The sequence below is a fragment of the Jaculus jaculus genome, chromosome 1 (assembly GCF_020740685.1).
Source record: "Jaculus jaculus isolate mJacJac1 chromosome 1, mJacJac1.mat.Y.cur, whole genome shotgun sequence".
Taxonomy (NCBI): domain Eukaryota; kingdom Metazoa; phylum Chordata; class Mammalia; order Rodentia; family Dipodidae; genus Jaculus; species Jaculus jaculus.
Window position 1 is genome coordinate 273,143,711 of NC_059102.1, and position 24,062 is coordinate 273,167,772.

Here is a 24,062-nt window from a genome sequence, read left to right on the forward strand (position 1 = left end):
AAAGGCTATACACATTTTTTTCAACAGCACATGGAACATTCTCTAAAATATACATATATTAGGACACAAAGCAAACCTTAACAAATACAGGAAAACTGAAATAATTCCTTACACTCTATCTGATCAAAATGGAATTAATCTACAAATCAACAGCAAGAAAATCTATAGAGCATACACAAAATCATGGAAACTAAACAATACACTACGACATGATGAATGGGTCAATGAAGAAAGCAAGAAGGAAATAAAAAAGACATAGAATTAAATGATAATGAGAACACAACATACCAAAACTTGGGACACAGTGAAGGCAGTCCTAAGAGGGAAATTTATAGCTTTAAGTGAATATATTAAAATGTTAGATGTGGGCTGGAGAGATGGCTTAGCGGTTAAGCACTTGCCTGTGAAGTCTAAGGACCCCAGTTCGAGGCTCAATTATCCAGGGCCCACGTTAGCCAGATGCACAAGGGGCGCACGCGTCTGGAGTTCGTTTGCAGTGGCTGGAAGCCCTGGTGCGCCCATTCTCTCTCTCTCTCTCTATCTGCCTCTTTCTCTCTCTGTCACTCTCAAATAAATAAATAAAAAAATGAACAAAATTTTTAAAAAAATGTTAGTTGTGAATGTCCCCCAGTCCATACCATTCCCCTCTCAGGAATGGAGACTGAAGTCGGCCTGCTCATACTTATGCATGCACTAGGCTCTCATGGCCTGCAGGGGTGCAGGAGCACCTGGGCCTCCTGGCTGACCTCCCAGTCAAGACCCTTGGAGATGGACCGCAGAGTGGGGCCTGATCTCTATCTGCCTCTTCCTCACTACCACCAATCCTGACCTCCTACTGGACCTGGCCTTCTGATTACACCTATGGCACCCCAGGCCTCCTGCCTACCAGAAGGACAGAACACGGTCCAGCCTGGGGACCTATCCACAAGACTGACCGGTCACCCCGAGGGGCAGGCAAGGAGATGGGACTCTAGCCACTGTAAACAGCAACTGACTGGTTGGAAGTGAGTTCCAGGGGAGGTGAAAAGAAAGGTGGAAGCTGGGGTGAACAGAAGAGCCAGGGGTGTTGGGCTTCTGCCCTGTGCATGGACAGCAGCTGCACAGAGCCTGATGGCAGGGCATTGGGAGGGGCTGAAGAGTACGGTCCAGTCCCACTGCTTCGGAGGCTGTTCTCCCTGGGAGGAAGAGAGCCAGGCCTGCACCTCCACAAGCTGCTAGACACAGCCAGCCCCAGCGGAAGACAAACGTGGGCAGCCCAGGCCTTGATGTGGGCCCTTTAATGTCACCTTTGGGAGTGAAACTTAACCCCATCATGGTACACCAGCTGAAGACTGTGAGCAGGAGCTGGCAACATGCAAAGCAAGCTGGGAAAGACCAACTCCTCCTTCCTGGCCAGCCCTCGCCGCCCCCTCCCCGTGGGAGGGTCCGGGGGTGCTTAGGCTGCCGTTACTGGGACAAAGAAGGAGGGAGGAAGACCCGAAGGACCTTACAGCACCACTTCCCAGGCAGCACAAGGACCCCAACACCTGACAACCTGTGGCCCTGGAGGCCCCACAGAATGGACTGCCCTTTAGGAGACAGGGCCAACCCCAGACTTCGGTCCTTCCCTCTGGTGCTGCCCTGGAAGGGGTTAGAGAAGGCAGTCCCGGCCACCCTGGGGCCACTCTGAGTGGGGAAGTCAGTTCCTTCGGCAGCGTTCTCTCTGGCAGGGTCTGCTCTCGGGACCCATGGTGCTGGGTGGGGTACCGGGGGCTTCCAGCGGCTGCAGTTCATCCTCAGGACCCAGCCCATCTTGCTGTGCAGCCCCTGCTGGAGGCCAGGAGGCAGAGGCTGGCCTGCGAGGGCGCCCCCCCCCCCAAAGCCGCAGCTGGCGCAGGCGGTAGCAGCGCAGGTACTGCAGGGAGCTGGAGCTGGCGCGGGAGCCGGTCACCTTCATGCTGCTCTGGGCCGCCGTGGAGCACACCATCGGTACAACCCCCTGTTCCGCAGCCCGGTGGCAGCCACTCCTGGGAGGGAAGAGAGGGAGCGGAAGGGGCTGCTCCTGGTTCTGCCTTCCCACAAACTGCCAAGGTGATCAGCTTTGTGCCACTCTGAGGCAGGATGCTGGACTCGGCTTTGGCCTAATGACCCCAGTTTGGCTGGCCCCGGTCACCCTCGAGGAGCCTCAGGTCACAGCCAGCTTGGTCCCACCCGGGACAGGCCTCCATACGTCCACATCCTGCAGGGCACTATCCGCAGTCTCCATTCAGAGCCAGGCTGAGGGAAAGCACCCTCACCTCTGCACATCTGGTTCTTTGAGAAGGTCAGCGTTCCGTACCGAGTGGCCAGATGGACGCCGATGATGGAGCCCTGGCTGAAGCGCGAGGAGAAGCTGGTCTTGTGGCCCTTGTGATGGAGAGTCCTGAGGGCAGTGAGTGGAGTGGGGTGGGCCTAGGAGGGTCTGCTGCCCTGCCTGCCCTAGCCCAGCCCAGGGCCACACCCACCAGTGTAGGAGAGCAGCCAGCTGTCTTCATCTCTGCCGAGCAGGCAGCAAAACGAGTGATGGTACTTGTCCAGGTCCACATCTGAGGCCTCACCATCTGGGAACAGTGGGGCTGGGCAGGGGGGCGCCTGGGGCCAGGGCCCGTGGCAGCTGTCCCCCTGCTTACCATGTCAGTACCATAGACAGGAGAGGTCATCTTGATCTCCCAGAAAGGCTGGCCGTCCCCTAGCTCCTTGGTGCCCCGCATGGCTGCAGTGCCACAGCTATTCTCCATGTGGAAGCTGACCTTGCGATTGTCACAGCTCAGCAAAGTGGCCGAGGACTTGTTCAGGTCACCCCAGACCCACAAACTCTGCAAGACAGAAGAGTCCAGGCTAAGCCCACTGTGCCAGAGCCAGGGGCCACCTAATCAGTCTCATTGAACCTACCCAGCCTTCCTCAAGGGCACCTGCAGGATACTCACCCTCATCTTCCTCAACACAGCAGCAGTCCTTGTCACAGTGAACCATGTGCGAGCTGTTACAGAAGGTGACCTCACTCTGGCTCTCGCAGTCACAGAAGGACTCCCCAGTTACAGGCACAGCCCTGGGGATGGGTGGTGGCAAGGACAAATACTTGGGGTCAGAATCTGACTCAAGGGGAAAATATATATATATATGGTTGGGCTGGAGAGATGGCTTAGTGGTGAAGGGGTTTGCAAAGCCAAAGGACATTGGTTCGATTCCCCAAGACCCAGGTAAGCCAGATGCACAAGGGGGTGCATGTGTCTGGAGTTTGTTTGCAGTGGCTGGAGGCCCTAGCGTTCCTATTCTCTCTCTTCCTATTTCTCTCTTTCTCTCAAATAAATTTAAAAAAATAAAGTTTAAAGGATAAAAAAATTAGAAAAGTCACAAGTAAACAACTTAAGGCCTTGGAAAAAGAACAAGGAAAACCAAAAATCAGTAGATGGGAAGAAATAACAAAGATCAGAGCAGCAATTAATGAAATAAAAACTGAAAACACAATACAAAGAATCAATGAAACAAAGAGTTGACTCTTTGAAAGGATCAACAAGATTGATAAACCCAGCTGGAGAGATAGCTTAGTGGTTAAAGCATTTGCCTGTGAAGCCAAAGGATGTAGGTTTGATCCCCCAGGACCCATGTAAGCCAGATGCACTAAGTGGCGCATGTGTCTAGAGTTCATTTACAGTGGATGAAAGCTCTGGCACGCCCATTCTCTATCTATTGTCCTTTTTCTATCTCTTTCTCAAATGAATAAAATTTAAAAAGACTGATAAACCGTTAGCAAATCTGACCAAAACCAAGAGAGAAGAGATACAAATTAATCGAATTACAGATGAAAAAGACATTATTACAACAGATGCCAAAGCAATTCAGAAAATTATAGGGACATACTTTAAGAACATATACTACACTAAGTTTGAAAACCTGAAAGAAATGGATGATTTCTTTGACCTACCAAAATTAAATCAAGCACTTAAATAAACCTATAACAAGAATGGAGAGCCAAGCAGCTATAAAAAATCTCCCAGGGCTGGAGAGGTGGCTTAGCAGTTAAGCGCTTGCCTGTGAAGCCTAAGGACCCCAGTTCAAGGCTGGAGTTCCAGTACCCACGTTAGCCAGATGCACAAGGGGACGCACGTGTCTGGAGTTCGTCTGGAGTTCGTGTGGAGTGGCTGGAGGCTCTGGTGCGCCCATTCTCTCTGCCTCTTTCACTGTCTGTTGCTCTCTTAAAATAAAAGTAAATAAATAAGTAACAAATAAATGTCCCAACTAGCTGGCATAGTGGTGCACGCCTTTAATCCCAGCACTCAGGAGGTAGAGGTAGGAACATCGCCATGAGTTCGAGGCCACCCTGAGACTACAGAATGAATTCCAGGTCAGCCTGGGGTAGAGTGAGACCCTACCTTGAAAAATAAAAAAATAAAAAATCTCCCAACTAAAAAAGTCCAGGCCCAGATGTATTCCACTGTCCATCACATTCCCTTTCCCTCTCAATCAGTCTCTCTTTAATTTTTTAATTTATTATTTATTATTTTTGTTGTTGGTGGTTTTCCTCCTACCTTTGTCTCCTGAGTGCTGAGATTACAGGCGTGAGCCACTACTGCCCTACCTCTCTTTTATTTTGATGTCATCATCTTTTCCTCCTATTATGATGGCTTGGTGTATGTAGGTAGTGTCAGCCACTGTGAGGTCATGGATATCCAGGCCATTTTGTGTCTGGAGGAGGGAGCACATTATAAGGAGTCCTACCCTTCCTTTGGCTCTTACATTCTTTCTTCCACCTCTTCCTCAAAGGACCCTGAGCCTTGGAAGGTGTGATAGAGATACTGCAGTGCTGAGCACTCCTTTGTCACTTCTCAGCACCATGGTGCCTTCTGAGTCATCCCAAGATCACTACTGTCTGAAAAGAGAAGCTTCTCTAACCAAAAGTGAGAGTAGCATTAATATATGGGTATGAACATTAAGAGAAGTACTTATCAGGCAATTTGGTGAACATAATATATACATTTAGCCAGACACCAGCAAATGTTACACCCCTAGGGCTCATGACAACCCCTATTATAGGTTTTCAGTATCAGGGATGTATTTCCTCCCATGCAGTGAGCTTCAAGTCCAATTAGAGAGTGGTTGTATAAATGTGCCACATCTTCATTATCCACTCATTATTTGAGGGACATTTAGGCTGGTTCCATTTCCCAGCTATTGTGAATGGAGGGGCAATATGGTGACTTGATTCAGGTGTCCCCCATAAACTTAGGTGTTCTGAATGCCAGGTTCCCAGCTGATGGAGATTTGGGAATTAACACCTCCTGAAGGGAGTGTATTGTTGGGGGCAGGCTTATGAGCATTATAGCCAGTTTTCCTATGCCAGTGTTTGGCACATTCTCCTGTTGCTAAGGTCCAGCTTATGTTGGCCAGGTAGTGATGTCTACCCTCTGCTCATGCCACTGTTTTCACATGCCATTGTGGAGCTTCCTCTCGAGCCTGTAAGCCAAAATAAACCTCTTTTTCCCACAAGCTACTCTTGGATGGGTGATTTCTACCAGCAATGCAGACCTGACTGCAGTAGGTAATAAACATGGTTGAGCAAGTATCTCTAAGGTAGTGAGACAAGTCCTTAGTATATGCCTAGGAGTGGTATAGCTGGATATGGTAAATCTATTTTTAACTGTCTTGGGAACCTCCACACTGATTTCCACAATGGCTGGACCAGATTGCATTCCCACCAATAGTGTAGAAGGGTTCCTCTTTTTCCGCATCCTTGCCAACATTTTTGGTCATTTGTTTTCTTTCTTTCTTTCTTTTTTTATTTTTATTTTTATTTTATTTTTTTTAATTTTTATTAACATTTTCCATGATTATAAAATATATTCCATGGTAATTCCCTCCCTCCCCACTCCCACACTTTCCCATTTGAAATTCCATTCTCCATCATATTACATCCCCATTACAATCATTGTAATTACATATATACAATATCAACCTATTAAGTAGCCTCCTCCCTTCCTTTCTCTACCCTTTATGTCTCCTTTTTACCTTACTGGCCTCTGCTACTAAGTATTTTCATTCTCACGCAGAAGCCCAATCATCTGTATCTTTCTTTTCTTTTCTTTTCTTTTCTTTTCTTTTCTTTTCTTTTCTTTTCTTTTCTTTTCTTTTCTTTTCTTTTCTTTTCTTTTCCCCCAAGGTAGGGTCTCACTCTAGCTTAGGCTGACCTGGAATTAACTATGTAGTCTCAGGGAGGCCTTGAACTCATAGCTCCTACCTCTGCCTTCTAGTGCTGGAATTAAAGGTGTGTACCACCATGCCTGGCTTATCATTTGTTTTCTTGATGATAGCCATTCAGCCATTAAGATGGAATCTCAATGTAGTTTTAATCTGCATTTCCCTGATGGATAGGGAAGTAGAACTTTTTTTCAGGTATTTATATGCCATCTGTATTTCTTCTTTTGGGGACTCTCTATTTAGTTCGATAGCCTATTTTTTTTAAGACTTTATTTTGTTGTTTTCTTACTTTCATCCAAACATCCTTTTCTGAAAAACATAAAAGCATGCACATTGATGGCACTCTTATAAAGAAAAACTAAGTGATACCTCAGCTATAGCCTATTTTTAAATTGGGTTGTTTTGAAAGACCTCCAGAGGGAGACCTTCACTCAAGTCTTGCGATAGCATGCACCCAAAGACACACATGAGACCAAACTTGCTGCAAAAGCATGAGGCTTTATTCGGGATGACCAGAGCTCTGGGGTCGACACGTATCTCATGCAGGAGACAGAGGAGTCGACCCTGAGCCCTGTTGGGTGTTTCTTTTTATAGGGTTTTTAGCAAGGAAGGGAAAGGGGGGGGTTCACAAGGATATTTGCCAAGCTTGTACAGTTATGTCTACATATCTTATTTGTGCATAACCAGAGTTTAAGTCCTTGGTCAGGCTGTCTTGGGAAACTATTTTATTATTTCAGTTTTTCTCAAAACTGTATTTTTGTTTATCCTCTTCCCGGGACATAAAGTTTAGGTTGACCCGACCAACCCATATCTTGGGCCACCCGCAGCCTATCTTTTAGCCTGTTTTTTATTTACTCCTTCCTGAATATACAGTTCAGGCTGTCCCCCAGCTGTTTCTTTACTAAGTTTACTTTAAAATTTTCCATCCTGCCTTTCAGTTTGATTTCTTATTATTTAGTTTTTTGAGTTATTTGTGTATTTTGGATATTAATCCTCTATCAGATGTGTAGCTGGCAAAGATTTTCTCCCATTCTGTAGGTTGTCTTTTTGCTCTATTCAGTGTCCTCTAGTGTACATAAGTTTTGTAATTTCATGAGGTCCCAGTGGTTAATATGTGGTTTTATTGCCTGAGCAATTGGGGTTGTATTCAGAAAGTCTTTGTTAAGACCAATATGTTGAAGGGTTTCCCTACTTTTTCCTCTAGCAGTTTCAGAGTTTCAGGTCTGATGTTAAGGTCTTTGACCCATTTGGACTTAATTTTTGTGTATCGCGAAAGATAAGGATCTATTTTCATCCTTCTACATATCCAGTTTTCCCAGCACCACTTCCTGAAGAGGCTGTCTTTTCTCCAATGAGTATTATTGGCATTTTTGTCAAAGATCAGGTGGCTATAGCTACCCAGGCTTACATTTGGGTCCTCTATTCTGTTCCATTGATGTACATATCTGCCAGTACCATGCTGTTTTTGCTACTATGGCTCTGTAGCATAGGTTACATACAATAAGGTATGGTGATACCACCAGCATTATTTTTTTTTGAAAAAATATTTTATTTATTTATTTGAGAGAAAGAGAAAGAGAGGAAAGGCAGATAGAAAGAAAGAGAGAATGGGTGCTCCAGGGCCTCCTGGAACTGCAAATGAATTCCAGATACATGTGCCCCTTGTGCATCTCAGCCTTATTTTTGTAACTCAAAATTGTTTTAAATAGTTGAGGTTCTTTGTGCTTCCAAATGATTTTTTGGAATTGTTTTTTTCTATTTTCATGAATGTCATTGGAATTTTGATGGTCATTGCATTAAATGTGTAGATTACTCTTGGTAAGATTGCCATTTTCACAATATTGATCCTTCCAATCCAAAAACAAGGTATAACTTTCCATTTCATAGTGTCTCCTGCAATTTCTGTCTTTTTTAAAAAAAACTGCTCCATAATATTTTTTATAATCATGGAAGTTGTTAATAAAAATTTGAAAAAAATAGGCAGGAAAAAAAAAAAAACCTGTTCCATAATCTGGGTAAACACTCCTCACCCCACGTAACAGCTGGTTCATTGAGTAGCCACCCTAAAGCCAATCCTGGTAGCTGCTAGGCTCTCTGCAGATACATAGAACTCCCTAGCAGCTTTTCCACTGACCCTCTGTTTCAGCAGAGAACAGGCTTCTTATTCCCTAAAAACTTAGTAGGCTGCCATCATGACACAGAGTTTAAGCAAAAAAACAAAAACAAACAAAAAACAAACAGAGGGTTGAATAGCCATGGAAGCCAAAATTCAAGAAAGTGTCTGATAAGTATATGATTAACTTTTAAACTTACTCCAATCTCATCAGAGCTGTAGGAATGACAAAGGTATAAACTCACAGAGTGTGATAATTATAGCAGTAGCCGAGGAATTTAACAAAATGCTTGGAATACCAAAAATTGGATGAACAATATTTTTTGTGTGTTTAGTGTTGGGTGTGTGTACAGTTGTGCACGTCATGCACACATCCGAGGCCGGAGGAGAATGTCTGGTGTCCTCTTATCACTAAAAACAAAATGAGAACATCTAGACTGGAGAGCTGGCTCAGAAGTTAAAAGCATTTCCTATGCAAGCATGAGGCCTGGGAATTGCTGAAGCTCATGAAAAAATTATAAGATCCTGCATCAGTAAGATACTCTGGCTCAAACAAGAATAGGTGGGCTGGACAGCCAGGCCAAATGTACCAACTGGTGTAATGGTGGCATGTCTGTTATGGGGAAACCAACTGCTCTCTGATTAAACTTGAGGCTTGTTCCAAGTAAGAAAATCCTGTTACTGAAACCCTAATGAAAAATCTATGGCTGGGAAGGTCATTAACCCTACTGCTGTTGTCTGGCTTAATAAATATATTATGCCCACCAAATTGACCTCTAAATACTTATTTATGCTGATATATAACTCTATCCACACCCTTCAAGGCTCAGGGGTCATTGTGGAAGAGATGGTAGAAAGAATATAAGAGCCAGATGAGCATGGTGGCACATGCCTTTAATCCCAGCACTCTGGAGGCTGAGGTTGGAGGATCACCATGAGTTCAAGGCCACCCTGAGACTACATAGTGAATTCCAGATCAGCCTGGGCTAGAATAAAAAATTGTACCTCAAAAAAATTATAATGTTTAAAAATAGAGCCCAGGTGCCAGGTGTGGAGGCACATACCTTTAATACAAGCACCCAGGAGGCAGAAGTCAGAGAATCATCATGAGTTCAAGGCCACCCTGAGACTACATAGTAAATTCCACTCCAGCCTGGGCTAGAGTCAGACCCTACCTCATAAAAATAAATAAGAGAACCCAGGGCTGGATATATGGCTTAGCAGTTAAGGTGGTTGCTTGTGAAGCCTAAGGACCCAGGTTTGGTTTCCCTGGACCCATGTAAGCCAGATGCACAAGATGGTGCCTGTGTCTGGAATTTGCAGTGACTGAAGACTCTGGTGTGCCTATTCTTTCTCTCACTCTATTTGCTTCTTTTTCTCTAATAAATAATTAAAATATTAAAATAAAAGAGCCCAAGCTGGGCACGGTGGCGCACACCCTTAATCTTAGCATTTGGGAGGCAGAGGTAGGAGAATCACTGTGAGTTCGAGGCCACCCTGAGACTACATAATGAATTCCAGGTCAGCCTGAGCTAGAGTGAGACCCTACCTCAAAAAACAAAACAAAACAAAACAAACAAACAACAACAAAATGAACCTAGTGTGGCTGCACATTCCTTTAATCCCAGCAATAGTCACTTTTGGATTGGAGAGATGGTTCAGTGTTTAAGGGCTCTTCCTGCACATACATACCTGTAACCTCAGGCAGGCAGGAGAGCAGAGAATGGAGAACCTTTGGAGCTCCATAAGCACAAACCCTTCTGAACCCATGAAATCAGGCTCCACATGTGTGAGGAGAGTATATTTTATTCCCCCAAACTTTCTTAGCCATTACTTGGTCACAGTACCACATTTTCAAGGTACACCTTTTGGTGAAAATACATTTAAAAACAAATGAATGACTCGGTGAGGTTTTTGTTGTTCTTTTTAATTCAGAAAAAGGAAAGGAAATTTAAAAAGTTTAAATAACTTTAGAAGAAAAGGAGATCTGGGTGCTGGGATCTACCTCTTCCAGAGTGGGGATTAATGTTTTAAACAAAACAAAAAGAAATAAATTACTCTGCTCAATACTGTTTGGCATAATTGCATTGTTTTCCAGCTTCTCAACTCTCAAAGCAGCCTCTTGGGAAAGCACTGAGATGAGATTGGCAAGAACTGGTGCCTTGAACTCTGCAAAATGATGGGGTGCCCTGAGAGAGGTATTCTACCACAGCCCCCATCCAATGAACTCCACTTTCTACACGGGAAGGTACAGACTCCGAGTCTCAATATATTAACTACTAGGGGTGCTCACTGCCCCACCCCTCCTCTAACACTCTCCTCTGTGGGTGACTGTCCCCCAACCAGCTGAGGCCACTGTCCCAGTGGTCTGGAAGCTGTTTGGTGCTATGAACTCAATAAGGGTGCGTGATTTTTGTGTAGACAATTTTGGGATGGGGGAACACTTTCCATGGCCCGGGAGCTTCACAGAAGCCCTTTCCCCCTACGTAAGCACCTCAACTTTGAAGTCGAGAATAAGGAGACTCCTCTAGGGACTTGACTGGGTGGAGTCATGCAAGTAGCTTCCAGTGGTAATCCCTGGTGGTGAGCTCCCCAGCCCTTTCTGGGGTTAGAAAAAGGAAGCAGGTTAGAGGGTATAGGCAAGAGGTGAGCGGGGGATGGTGTTGGCTAGAGGAGCCATGCGGGCAGCCCCAGGTCCGCTCCTCCCCAGGGAAGCTCCGGGCATCTTGCAAGGCCTGTTCAGGGGTGTCAAGCAATCTTAGTTGTGCAGCCATGTCTGGCAGCTTCTGGGTAACTAAAATAGAGCCCAAAGCAAATCTCACAAGCAGCAGGTTTCTTGCTCCTCTTTGGGGTGACCCCCGAAGGATAAAGGTGCATGCATGGATAGCTGGGCTCCCCTCTTGTCTGTATTCCATCGTGCTTGCTCACTCCCCCTAGGAGTGTGTGTGTGTGTGTGTGTGTGTGCGCGCGCGCGTGCGTGTGAGGTGGTGGTGGTCACTTTCTCCCCCAGGGCAACAGGAGGGCTAGGGAGAAAGCCCAAGGAATAAGGGAGTCACTGAAAAGGTGGCGGTGGGTGAACAGTTGGGGTGAGGGCACAGGTGAGAGAAGCACCTTACATGTGACGTGGCAGGGCTTCTTGGGTTCCCTGACCTGTTCCTGACACTTCTGTTACGGAGTTAGCCACCCCAAGCACGGGGTAACCACGATCTCCTAGTTTCTGGTGAGCCACTAATGCCCTGGCCAGAGGCCATCGCGAAGGGCAAAAGGCGGGCGGCAGGGAGAGGAGGGTTTCACTGTGACTTCTTTCTTTGGTGGGTTTGCACTCACCCATCTGGGCCTAATGGAGAAAGGAAATGTGTTGTCTCAAATGCTCTTGCATTTGGGGACACTCACTTCTCCCCTGGGGTGAGGCGCACTTGGGACCACCATCAGTGGGCGCGAACCTGGGCCAGGAAGGAGACCCCGACCTACCCTTCCCAGCCACTTCCTCTCCCTGCCCCTTGGGGGAGCCAGGCCGACCAGCGACTGAGACGCTCCTCCGGTCGAGCCTGAGCAAAGTATTCCAACGAGGCCCCAAGCGGCCTCAACTTCTTAAAAAGCAGAAAATAAAAATTCTATCCAAAAGCAGAGGGGAGGGGGATTGAGCAGCCGCTGGCCCGCCTCCGAAGGCCATTGATTGATGAAGACGGGTCCAAGCGCCGGAAGTCCTCCTTGAGTGCGTGATTGGCCGGAAGAAACAAACTCCGCCTCACTGCAGCGCTGATTGGCTCCAGGTCCTGACCGAGTCTTGTGATTGGCGAACGATAACAGGCGGTGGCTGGACCGGAAGACTGCAGCATCGCTTGGTTTCGGATTGCTGGGTGACTCCCTGGGCGGGAAGGGTCACTGGTGAGGTCCGGCTCAGTTACCTCGGTATACCTCGATCTTGCTGGCCTTGGCCAGCATGTCGATGATGTGGGCTTCGAAATCCGCGTCGTGCACACCTGTCTTCCGGAATTCGCCCGCATATCGGTTATTCTCCCAGTAGTGGTGCCAGTTGCCTCGACTGTCGGCCCCGAACCCGTACACATTCACCTGTGGACAAGGGCAGCGCTGGGTCACCGGACATCAGGGACTGTGGCGGGGAAGGGGGTGGGGCGCCAGGGGACTCCGTGGACAAAAGAGAACACATCCAGACCTGTCTTTACCGCTTTCCTGTTTCTGCTTTTTCTAAAAGTTTTTTTAAAAAAACTAATTTGCGCATGCGTGTGTGCATGTGTACGTGCAGGCTTGCCAGGGCTTCTGGCCTCTGCACATTCAGCCTGGGTGGATGGGATGTTGAAACTGGGTCAGCGGGCATTGCAAACAAGCACCTTTAACCACTGAGCCATCTTCCCAGGTCTCACTTTCCTTTTGAGACTTGCTATACATCCTACGCTGACAGAGATCCTCCTGCTGTAGCCTATCAATGCCACTTCTTTCTCTCTCTCTTTGTTTTGGGTTTTCCAGGCGTCAATAGCTCAGGCTGACCTAGATCTCACTCTGTCCCAGGCTGGCCTTGAACTCACAGCGATCCTCTTACTTCCATCTCCCAAATGCTGGGATTAATGGCATGTGCCCCAAGTCTGGCTGACCTTTGTGGTTTTTTTTTTTTTTTTTTTTTTTTTGGTTCCCCCAGGTAGTTTCATTCTAGCCCAGGAGTACACTCAGGGTGGCCTCAAACTCCCGGTGATCCTCCAACCTCTGCCTCCCAAGTGCCGGGATTAAAGGCCTGCACCAGTATGCCCGACTCATTTTTGTTGTAGTTGTTTTGTTTTTTTTGAGGTAGGGTCTCACTCTAGCTCAGACTGACCTGGAAGTCACTATGTAGTCTCAGGGTGGCCTTGAACTCAATCCTCCTACCTCTGCCTCCCAAGTGTTGGGATTAAAGGTGTGAGTCACCATGCCCAGCTCATTTATTCTATTAAAAATTAAAAAAAATATATTTATTTGAAAAAGAGAGAATGGGTGTGCCAGGGCCTCCAGGCACTGCAAATGAACTCCAGATGCAGGCACCCCTTTGTGCATCTGGCTTATGTGGATCCTGGGAAATCGAACCTGGGTCCTCTGGCTTTGCAGGAAAGTGCTTTAACTGCTAAGCCATCCTTCCAGCCCTCATACTTAAAAAATTTTTTTATTTATTTTGGGGAGAGAGAGAATTGTGCGCCAGGGCCTCAGGCACTGCAGTGGAACTGCAGACACTCACCTAGTGGGCATGTGTAACCTTGTACTTGCCTCACCTTTGTGATCTGGCTTATATGGGATCTGAAGAGTCAAACACAGGTCCTTAGGTTTCGCAGACAAAGCGCCTTAACCACTAAGCCATCTCTCCAGTCCTATAGTTGTTTTTTTTTTTTTTTTTTGAGATAGGGTCTCACTCTGGCCCAGGCTGACCTGGAATTCACTATGTAGTCTCAGGCTGGCCTCGAACTCACGGCAATCCTACTCTGCCTTCCAAGTGCTGGGATTAAAGGTGTGTGCCACCATGCCCAGCTTAGTACTTTTTATTTGAAAGCTAGTCAAGCCTGGGCTAGAATGAGACCCTATCTCAAAAACAAAACAAAAAGCTAGTGAAGTACCCTGTGCCATAATGGGTATGCCGGGCTTGAGTACTGCCCATGAATTGATTCACCTGCAATTTTACTCTTTTGTTGTTGTTTGGTTTTTCAAGGCAGTGTCCCACTCCAGCCCAGGCTGACATAGAACTTACTCTGTATCTGTAGGCTGGCCTTAAAATCAGGGTAATCCTCCTAGCTCAGCCTCCCGAGTGCTAGAATTAAAGGCATTGCCATCATACCCATTTTTACCCATTTTTACCCATTTTTACTCTTTTAGTTTCTTTTTTCATTATTTTTATTTTAGTTGCAAGGAGAGAGAGAGCGAGAGGGAGGGACGGAGGGAGGGAGGGAGGGAGGGAGAGGGAGAGAGAATGAATATGGCAATGAGAATAATTGGGTACACCACTGCAAACAAACTCCAGATCCATATGCCACTTTGTGCATCTGGTTTTGAGTGAGTATTGGGAAATCAAACCTGGGCTACCAGGCTTTGCAAGTAAGCACCTTTAGCTGACCCATCTCTCCAGTCCCTTGTTTAGTTTCTTGCACATGGTCTTATATAACCCAGGGTGACCTTCCATTCTCTCTAGTCCACACAGGCTTTGACAGCCTAGAAAGAGAGGAAACCTAAATCTCATGGTTTCTGCCTACAAAAGCACATTTCCCTAGAGGCGCTGCTAAGACTTGAGAAGGGCTGCTTCCCTCTGTCTGTGGGTCCTGCTATTTCCCTACCAGACAGGCTGTTTACCTACCTCATCACACACATGCAGGGCAAAGAAGAGCACCAGCATCCCTGTAGAGGGGTACCGCCCGTGATGCTCTGTCCACCTGTCGTGGATGTACTTAAAGAAGGCTGGGTTGTAGATCTGAACCTGGGGAAAGAAAGGTAAAGAGGCACATGAGGGGCTCAGGTGCCCAGAGATTTAGGCCAGGCTCTGCATAGCAGAAGACGTAGGCATGGGTTTTCTTCGTTGTTGGGGTCAGGTATGCTAATAGATGGAGATTCTAAAGGCACTGGGACATTTCCTGAGCTACAGGACTGGCCTCACCATGAGTGAAACCAGAACTCTTTCCATGTAGGTGGGGACAAAGGAAGAATAAGAGGTAGGAAACTTACCTTTTCTTTGTCCACTCGAAGAAAGGACTTCACTGGGGCATAGGTGCTGCAAGCAGACAGAAAGAGAGCAGGTCACATGGCCCATAGACTCAGGACTGAAAATGACAGCCTCACAACTTCCAGACTGTTTCCAGCTTTTCTCTCACTGTATGTGCATTATTGTACTACTGTGATCAGAAACCCTCAGTGGCTCCCATTCAGGATAAAATAGGGATGTTTTAGAATGTTCCTGGAGACTTCCGTAATCCAGCCTCAACCCTTCTTCCCCCACCTGGATTAGTTGATCATCTAAAACCAGCATGTTTGTGCAAGTGCCCTCTGCCCAAGAGGAACACTACTGCCCTCAGACTTGGCCTGAACCTCACTTTGCTCTTAGCCAGTTATGGCTCATGTAAATGCTGCCTGCTGTATCTATGACACTTCAACTCTACTGATTTTAGCCTCTCACCTCCCAAACAAGATAAAAGTAACATCCTAAAGCCAAACTATAATTAAAATTAACTTTTAAAAATATTTTATTTTTTAATATATATATGTACACACACACACACACACACACACACACACACACACACACACACACACAGAGAGAGAGAGAGAGAGAGAGAGAGGGAGAGAGAGAGAGAGAGAGAGAGAGAGAATAAGAGAATGGGCATGCCACGACATCCAGACACTGCAAACGAACTCTAGATGCGTGTGCCCCCTTGTGCATCTGGCTTATGTGGATACTGGGGAATTGAACCTGGGTCCTTTGGCTTTGCAGGCAAGCACCTTATTCGCTAAGCCATCTCTCCAGACTTCCTTTTTTCTTTCCTTCCCTTCCTTCCTTCCTTCCTTCCTTCCTTCCTTCCTTCCTTCCTTCCTTCCTTCCTTCCTTCCTTTCTTTTTTTGTGGTTTTTCAAGGTAGAATCTCACTGTAGCCCTGACTGACCTGGAATTCACTGTGTAGTGTCAGGCTCACCTCAAACTCCTTCTACCTCTGCCTCTCGAGTGCTGGGATTAAAGGCATGCACCACCATGCCCAGTTTTATTTTTCTTTTTTAAAAATGTATGGCTGGGCATGATGGTGCACTCTTTTAATCTCAGCACTCAGGACACAGAGGTAGGAGGATCACTGTGAGTCTGAGGCCACCCTGAGACTCAATAGTGAATTCCAGGTCAGTCTGGGCTAGAGTGAGACCCTACCTTGAAAAACCAAAAAAAAAAAAAAAAAGCTTATGGCAGTGCCGGACATGGTGGCACTGTGAGTTCAAGGCCACCCTGAGACTACATAGTTAATTCCAGGTCAGCGTGGGCCAGAGTGAGACCTTATCTCAAAAAACAAAAACAAAAACAAAAACAAAAACAAAAAAGCCTATGGCAAGCTGGGCATGGTGGCACATGCCTTTAATCACAGTATTCAGGAGGTAGAGGCAGGAGGATTGCCTTGAGTTTGAGGCCACCCTGAGACTACATGATGAATTCTAGGTCAGCCTGGACTAGAGCAATAGAGTGAGACCCTACTTTAAAAAAAAAAAAAAAAAGCTGGGCATTGTGACACACCCCTTTAATCCCAGCAGTTGGGAGGCAGAGGTAGGTGGATTGCTGTGAGTTCAAGGCCACCCTGTGACTACATAGTGAATTCCAGGTCAGCCTGAGCGAGAGTGATACCTTAGCTCCAAAAACCAAAAACCAAAAAAAAAAAAGCCTATGATAGAGGAGGTCATGAACCCTAGGAGCATAACATCTGTTCAACACCTGCTCTTGTTTGGCTAAGTGCACATATTATGCTCACCCAACTACCCTGTAAGCACTCTACTTAATGTTCATACCCATATATTAATGCTACTCTTACTTTTCGTTAGAGAAGCTTCTCTTTTCAGATGGCAGTGACCACTGGGATGACCCAGAAGGCAGCATAGTGCTGAGAAGTGACAAGAGGAATATTCTGCACTGAAATATTTCTATCCTATCTCCAAGACTCAGGGTCCATTGAGGAATACATGACAGAAAGAATGTAAGAGACAAAAGAAGGGTAGGACTGCTTACAAATGCAATCGTTCAGACACAAAATGTCCTCAATATCCATGACCTAATACTGTGCACACAAGACCCTCATACTAGGAAGAAAAGATGATGACATCAAAATAAAAGAGACTAATGGAGAGAGGGAGGGGAGATGATGGAGAGTGGATTTGTGAAGGGGAAAGTGGGGGAGGTGAGAAAATTATAATTGTTATTGTCTGTAATTATGGAAGTTGTCAGTAAAATAAGTTATAAAAATTATGTGTATGACAGTGATGGGGGTGTACATGCCATGGCCCAGATAAGGAGGTCTAAGGGTCACCTTGAGATGTTTGTCCTCTCCATGAGCTCCCAAATTCTCCTGGCTCCACTTCCCATTGTTATGGGCACACTGGGATCACAGATGTGTGTATCATTTTGCATCTGGCTGGGGAACCGAACATGGGCCAGCAGGCAGCCAGCCATCTCCTCCATCTCCCCCAGACCCGGGCCTCATCTTTTCACCAATAAATAGTACACTGGATGGTACTACACAGGAAGTGACACCACATAAACTGCCCTCAAGCTAACCCACCATTCTGGGCCTCTCTCCTCACACATGTCTCTTGGTTAAAATGTTAAAAGAATTCTATAATGTAGCACTTAGGAAGAGTCTTCCCATGGTGGTCCTGTCACACATATTCCACTCTCAGCCAGCAATGAGACTCACAATCGGATCTGCCCTGTAGACAGGGCACTGGCAATCCACAGTAGGTCTAGGGCCTTGAAGGGCACCAACACGAAGCTGACATTAGCAGGCAGGTTCTTGGCGCTCTCAGGGTACATGAAATGATGGGTGGTTCGGCTGCCAACATCCTGCTCAAAGCCCACAGTTGGTGCCTGATTCATCCTGCAGAAAAAAAAGGTAACATGAGACGAGGCTTCCATGGAAACAGGTACAAGATTTTCAGAGGACAATTTGATGCTATCCATCAACAGTGTAAATGGAAACCAGGCATGGTGGCACACACCTGTAGTCCTGGCACTAGAGAGGGAGGCTGCAGTATTACTGTACATTTTAGGTCAGCCTGAGCTACAGAGTGAAGTCCAGGTCATCCCGGCTATAATGAGACCCTACCTCAAAAACCAAACAGAGGCTGGGAGATGGCACAGCAGTTAAAGGCACTTGCTTGCAAAACCTGCTGGCTCGGCTTCAATTCCCTACCCATGTGCATAAAGGCAGTTAGGTATTTGTTTTCAGTGGCAAGAGACCCTGGTACATGTGCACATGCACACACACACCCAAGCACACACATGCATGTGTGTCAGTACAAATAAAACAAAAATTAAAAACAAAAGTAAATGACTCGGGAGGCAGAGGTAGGAGGATCACCGTGAGTTCGAGGCCACCCTGAGACTCCATAGTGAATTCCAGGTCAGCCTGAGCTAGAGTGAGACCCTACCTCGAAAAACAAAAAACAAAAAACAAACAAACAAAAAAACCCAAAAGTAAATGGAAACTGGGCATAGTGGCTCATGCCTGTAGTCCCAGTATTTGAAAGCCCAAGGTAGGATTATTGTCACAAGTTCAAGGCTAGCTTGGACTACAGAGTGAGAATCTGTCTCAAAAAACCAAACAAAAATTATAAATGAAGCCAGGGATCGTGGCTCATGCTTATAATCGAATCACTTGGGAGACTGAGGTAGGAGAATTGCTATGAGTTCAAGACCAGTTTATAGTACATGGTAAATTCCAGGTCAGTCTAGGCTAAAATGAGATCCTGCCTAAAAAAAAGTAAATGTATATGCTGACTCAGAAATTCCATTTCTATAAATCTATCCTATAAGTGGTTGCACACAGATGGAGACACACGTGCGCGCGCACGCGCGCGCGCACACACACACACACACACACACACCTATTCAATTAACCACATAACTGGGTGTGGTGGTGTACACCTTTAATCCCAGCACTCGGGAGGCAGAAGGTAGGAGGATCGCTATGAGTTTGAGGCCACCCTGAGACTACATAGTGAATTTCATGTCATCCTGGGCCAGAGTGAGACCCTACCTCAAAAAACAACAAGAGAAAAAGTAAAAGAGGCCTGGGCATGATGGCGCATACCTTTAATCCCAGCACTTGGGAGGCAGAGATGGGAAGATTGCTGTGAGTTCGAGACCACCCTCAGACTACATGATGAATTCCAGGTCAGCCTGAGCTAGAGCAAGACCCAGCCTCGGAACTCCCCCCGAAGGAAAAAAACAAACAAACAATTAGCCAAATAATTGGTTAGTATATTTTGTACATTCATGTAGCTGAATATTGTGTTGGTACCAGAACAGAGCTAATTCAAATGCCATTCAGGTGGGGAGTACCACATTTCTTTGTTGTTTTGAGACAGTTTCACAATAGTCCAAGCTGACTATAAACTAACTGTGTGGCCAAGGCTAACTTTTAACTCCTAAACCTCCTGCCTCCATCTTCCAAGTGCTGGAATTACTGCATCTGCCTAGTCAAGGCTCCCATTTGCGGTGAACGTCTTATATCACAGGTGAACCATCTCTAAGTACAAGCCTGTTCATTGTATTTTCTGCTGTGGCTGTTTATGAAGACATTCTCATCTTCCTGGTCCTTCACTGGGACCTAGGAGAGAAGGAGCAATCTCTAGGTACCTCCACAACTTTTATGCTAGCTCTATAAAACCAGTGTAAATATTCCTTGTCAACGTGGCTGGCACCATTAGCTCGGCTGGGTACAGACTTCCCATGCCACAGGGGCAGCTAGGCTGTCTTCCTCCTGCTCCTTACACAGTAAGGGATGTCGTAGAGGAAATGCAGTGAAACAGCTCAGCTGCCTGGGGATGGAAAGGTCAAGCCAAAGTGGAAGAACTGGGTTGGCACCACTGAGCAGGGCAGCAGATGGACACCAAATTTATTTTCATTTGGACCTAAGAAGTGAACTTTGTCTCACCAAAGATGGATAGACGAGCCAGCCCTGCAGAGAAAAAGACCGTGGCTATCTAGATTGTGTGTGTTTGTGTATGAAATTGAGATTTAAAACATATATATATATTTAAAACATATATATATATTTAAAACATATATATATATATATATATGGAGGCTGGAGAGATGGCTTAGTGGTTTAGATGCTTGCCTAAGAAGCCTAAGGACCCAAGTTCAATTTCTCAGTACCCACGTAAGCCAGATGCACAATGGGGTGCATGTGTCTAGAGTTCATTTGCAGTGGCTAGAGGCTCTTGCCCCTTCTCTCTCTCCCTAACATTTTATTCACTTATTTGAGAGATAGAGTGAAAGAGGCAGATAGAGAGAGAAAGAATGGGTACACCAGGACCTCTAGCCATTGCAAATGAACTCCAGACACATGAACTACCTTGTGCATCTGGCTTACATGGGTATTGGGGAACCTATGTCCTTAGGTTTCGCAGGCAAGTGCCTTAACTGACAAGCCATCTCTCCAGCCCCATTCTCTCTCTATCTGCTTCTTGCTCTCTCTCAAATAAATGTATAAAAGGGGCTGGAGAGATGGCTTAGTGGTTAAGGCTCTTGCCTGCAAAGCCTAAGGACCTAGATTCGATTGATTCCTTAGTACCCATATAAGCCAGACATACAGGGCTATGCATGCATCTGGGGTAGCTGGAGGCCCTGAAGTACCCATTCTTTCTATATATATCTGCCTCTTTTTCTCTCAGTCTCTCTCAAATAGTTAAACACACACACACAAAAAAAAAAAAAAAAAAAAAAAACAGGAGGGAGACTTTTTTTTTTTTTTTCGAGGTAGGGTCTCACTTTAGCGCAGGCTGACCTGGAATTCACTATGGAGTCTCAGGGTGGCCTCCACCTCACAGCAATCCTACCGCTGCATCCTGGGTGCTGGATTAAAGGGATCTATCACCATGCCCAGTGGGAGATTATCTGAGATAAGGAAGAGGACATGTAAGAGGGGGAAAAAGTAAGAGAGGGCAATGGGGGAGGGTGAGGTGAATATGATCAAAATATATACATGTAGAAAAATGGCATAATGGGGGCTGGAGAAATGGCTTAGCAGTTAAGGTGCTTGTCTGCAAAGTCAAAGGACCCAGGTTCGAGTCCCCAGGATCCACATAAACCAGATGCACAAGGTGGTACATGCATCTGGAATTTGCTTGCAGTGGCTGGAAGTTCTGGAATGCCCATTCTCTCTCTCTCTACCCCCTATTTCTCTCCCTCTCTCTCTCAAATAAATAAGTAAAATAAATTTTAAAAAATGGTATAATGAATCCCATTATTTTGTACAATGGCCTTAAGAAAACAGGCCGTGGCTGCCCTGTGCTGGCTTCTGAAGGCCCACCGCCTGCCTACCTTCCCCACTGCACTGCAGTCAGAGGCCTCACCCTGGCCCTCCTTAGCCCAGGCCAGCAGGACCATCCGATTCCTACTCCTGCAGACAGCCCTGCTGCACAGCCTGCTCTTCGCTCACTCTGCTCCTACCCATGGCACATACCCCTAACAGCAAGAATCTGGGGTGAAGACAAAGGAGGTCCCAGAGATGTTTCATAGCTTCCATAGGAAAGGGAAGAAACATCACATTCTTTTGCAGACAAGGCTTTGTTTTAAGGCTTTGATTCATTCTAGAGAAGCCAAGCTCTGGAAAGGAGCCAGAGGATGAGCTGGATCTCCAGACACAGAGCCAAGCATTCCAGAAAGCTATCTCCCCAGCTGCTTCTAGCAGCCAAAGAAGCACTGTGGCGGGACTCCCCTACAGTGGATGTGCACGTTATTTGGTGTCTAGTGTCCGGCTTTCACTCGTTCATGCTTACAGCATGCCTTCTATCACCAATGCGGAGTTGAGGGCATATCTGCTAGCCAGATGAGGCAGAAAGTGCTCAACTGCACTTAAGAGTCACCAGCAGGGTTTGGAGGAGGAGAGGTACCTGGGGGTAGGGCAGGAAAGAGTCTAGGGCCATCATCTCTTCATCATTTAGCCTGGCCCTCCCTGATTCTGAGACAGGAGGCCTCCCTTGTTGGTTCTAATCTGGGAAACCTCCATTGCCATGTGGTTCCTTAGATCAGCAGACAGTTAACTACCATGTAGGTCACCTTTTTCAGAGGGTAATTCTTAGGCTTGCTCCAAAACACTATGTCTTGGTCCTAATTCATGTGAAGGAGCCTCTGTGGATCTGACTGACCAGGTACCACCCCCATATCTAAGTGACTTTGACCCTGGAGCCTCTCAACTATCACAAAAGGAACCTAATGAAAGCTTCTCCTTCTCAGGGCCTTTGGCCAGAGGCAGTTACTCAGGAACCTGTGTTTCTCAGGCTCCCCAAGTGTGCCAGGGCTGAACTGGAGCAATGAAGTCTTGCTCCCTAATCTCAGCCTTGGGATCTAGCTGGGTAGTTCTTTCCCCAGATCCTGTCACCCCTCCCTCCCATTTCAGCTGTCAGCACCGGGAGGAAGCAAAAAATCCCAGGTGGCTCTGGACTGTTGGGTGGGGTTCATCATCCTCCTATCTGCCCCACATCACCATTTCCAAACATGAGGAAAGTCTTGCAGGGAATGTGGAAAGCTTCAGAGACATATTGCTGCCTTAGTGTTGCTATGGAGACAGCAACAGTTCCTAAGACAAAGCCTTTCTTTCTGCCTCTTGGGAAACCCAGTCTTTCTGTAATGCTCATTCTAACACATGCTTAATGATAATAATAATAAACCTGGCATTTTCAGTATCTATTTTTTTAAAATTTTTATTAACATTTTCCATGATTATAAAAAAATATCCCATGGTAATTCCCTCCCCCTCCCGACACTTTCCCCTTTGAAATTCCATTCTCCATATTACCTCCCCATCTCAATCATTGTACTTACATATATCAATATCAACCTATTAAGTACCCTCCTCCCTTCCTTTCTCTTCCCTTTATGTCTCCTCAGTATCTATTTTTTTTTTTAGACAGGGTCTTAGTAGTCCAGGCTGACCTCAAACTTAGTATCTTCTTGTCCAGAGCTTCTGGAATACAGAGATTCACAGGTGTATGCCACTATATCCAGCCTTTGGGTGATTATTATTATTATTATTGTTTTTTTGAGGTAGGGTTTCACTCTTGTACAGGCTGACTTGGAATTGACTATGTAGTCTCAGGGTGGCCTCGAACTCACGATGATCCTCCTACCTCTGCCTCCTGAGTGCTGGGATTAAAGGTGTGTGCCACCATGCCTGGCAAGTAGCATTATTTTTTACAAAGAAAATGAGTTTATTTAGTATGTTACAAAGAGCAGTGGGTTAGACAGTAACAAGGGCATCCCCTGCCAGTATCTTTGTTCCTAAGGCTCGTCTACCACCACCAAGAGAGTAAAAGGATCCCAACTGTGGCACATTCTGTCCTAGACCATGATGAGGAAACCAGAAGACACATAGTTCAGAGAAGAAAGCAGCCCTTGCTGGGAACCCTGTGCTTCCTGTTCCACTCCTTTCAACTCTTTTCAGAGGAATTCAGAACCTGGAAACCAACGTGAGCCTCCAGTAAAATTTAGAATTTAGGGGTTAGAGAGATGGCTAAACAGTTAAAGAATTGCTTATAAGTCCATCAGCCTGAGTTTAACTCCAAAACACCTATATAAAGCCAGATGCAAAGTGGCACATGTGTCTGTGATCCCTGTGTACCAACTGCAATGGGAGGCGGAGCCAGGAGAATCTGGAAGCTCACTGCTAGACTGGCGGAAAATAAGTCAAGTGACAAAACAAACAAATGAAAAAACAAACAAGGGAGATGCTGTGTCAAGTCCAGTAGAGGGAGAAGACAAACACTGATTGTTCTCAGACCTCCATACATATCCCATGACATGTGCAAGCCCATACACACGCATAAATCATACATAGGTATATATACAGCCACAGACCCCCCCCCCCAAGTTAGCTAAATAAAAAATAAAATTATGAGCCGGGTGTGGTGGCACATGCCTTTAATCCCAGCATTTGGGAGGCAGAAGTAGGTGGATTACCGTGAGTTCAAGGCCACCCTGAGATTACATAGTGAATTCCAGGCTAGCCTAGGCTAGAGGG

The 24,062-nt window shown here is 46.2% G+C and overlaps 1 protein-coding gene and 1 pseudogene across 2 annotated transcripts in view; both read right to left on the reverse strand.

Moving 5' to 3' along the window:
• Positions 1–1,678: 1,678 nt before the first annotated feature.
• Positions 1,679–11,657, reverse strand: LOC101606479 (annotated as a pseudogene).
• The window catches only part of St3gal2 (ST3 beta-galactoside alpha-2,3-sialyltransferase 2), a 71,801-nt gene continuing 57,851 nt past the window's right edge, over positions 10,113–24,062 (reverse strand). The window contains exons 4-8 of one of the 2 annotated variants that reach the window (XM_045159161.1): positions 17,733–17,912; positions 15,020–15,065; positions 14,655–14,774; positions 12,310–12,400; positions 10,113–12,194 (exon numbers count right to left, since the gene is read on the reverse strand). In XM_045159161.1, the coding sequence (XP_045015096.1) occupies positions 11,941–12,194; positions 12,310–12,400; positions 14,655–14,774; positions 15,020–15,065; positions 17,733–17,912 (691 nt within the window). In that variant the 3' untranslated portion in view covers positions 10,113–11,940. Of the gene's footprint in view, positions 12,195–12,222; positions 12,401–14,654; positions 14,775–15,019; positions 15,066–17,732; positions 17,913–24,062 lie in introns of those variants that run through there. The other variant, XM_004659571.3, reaches the window with a different exon arrangement.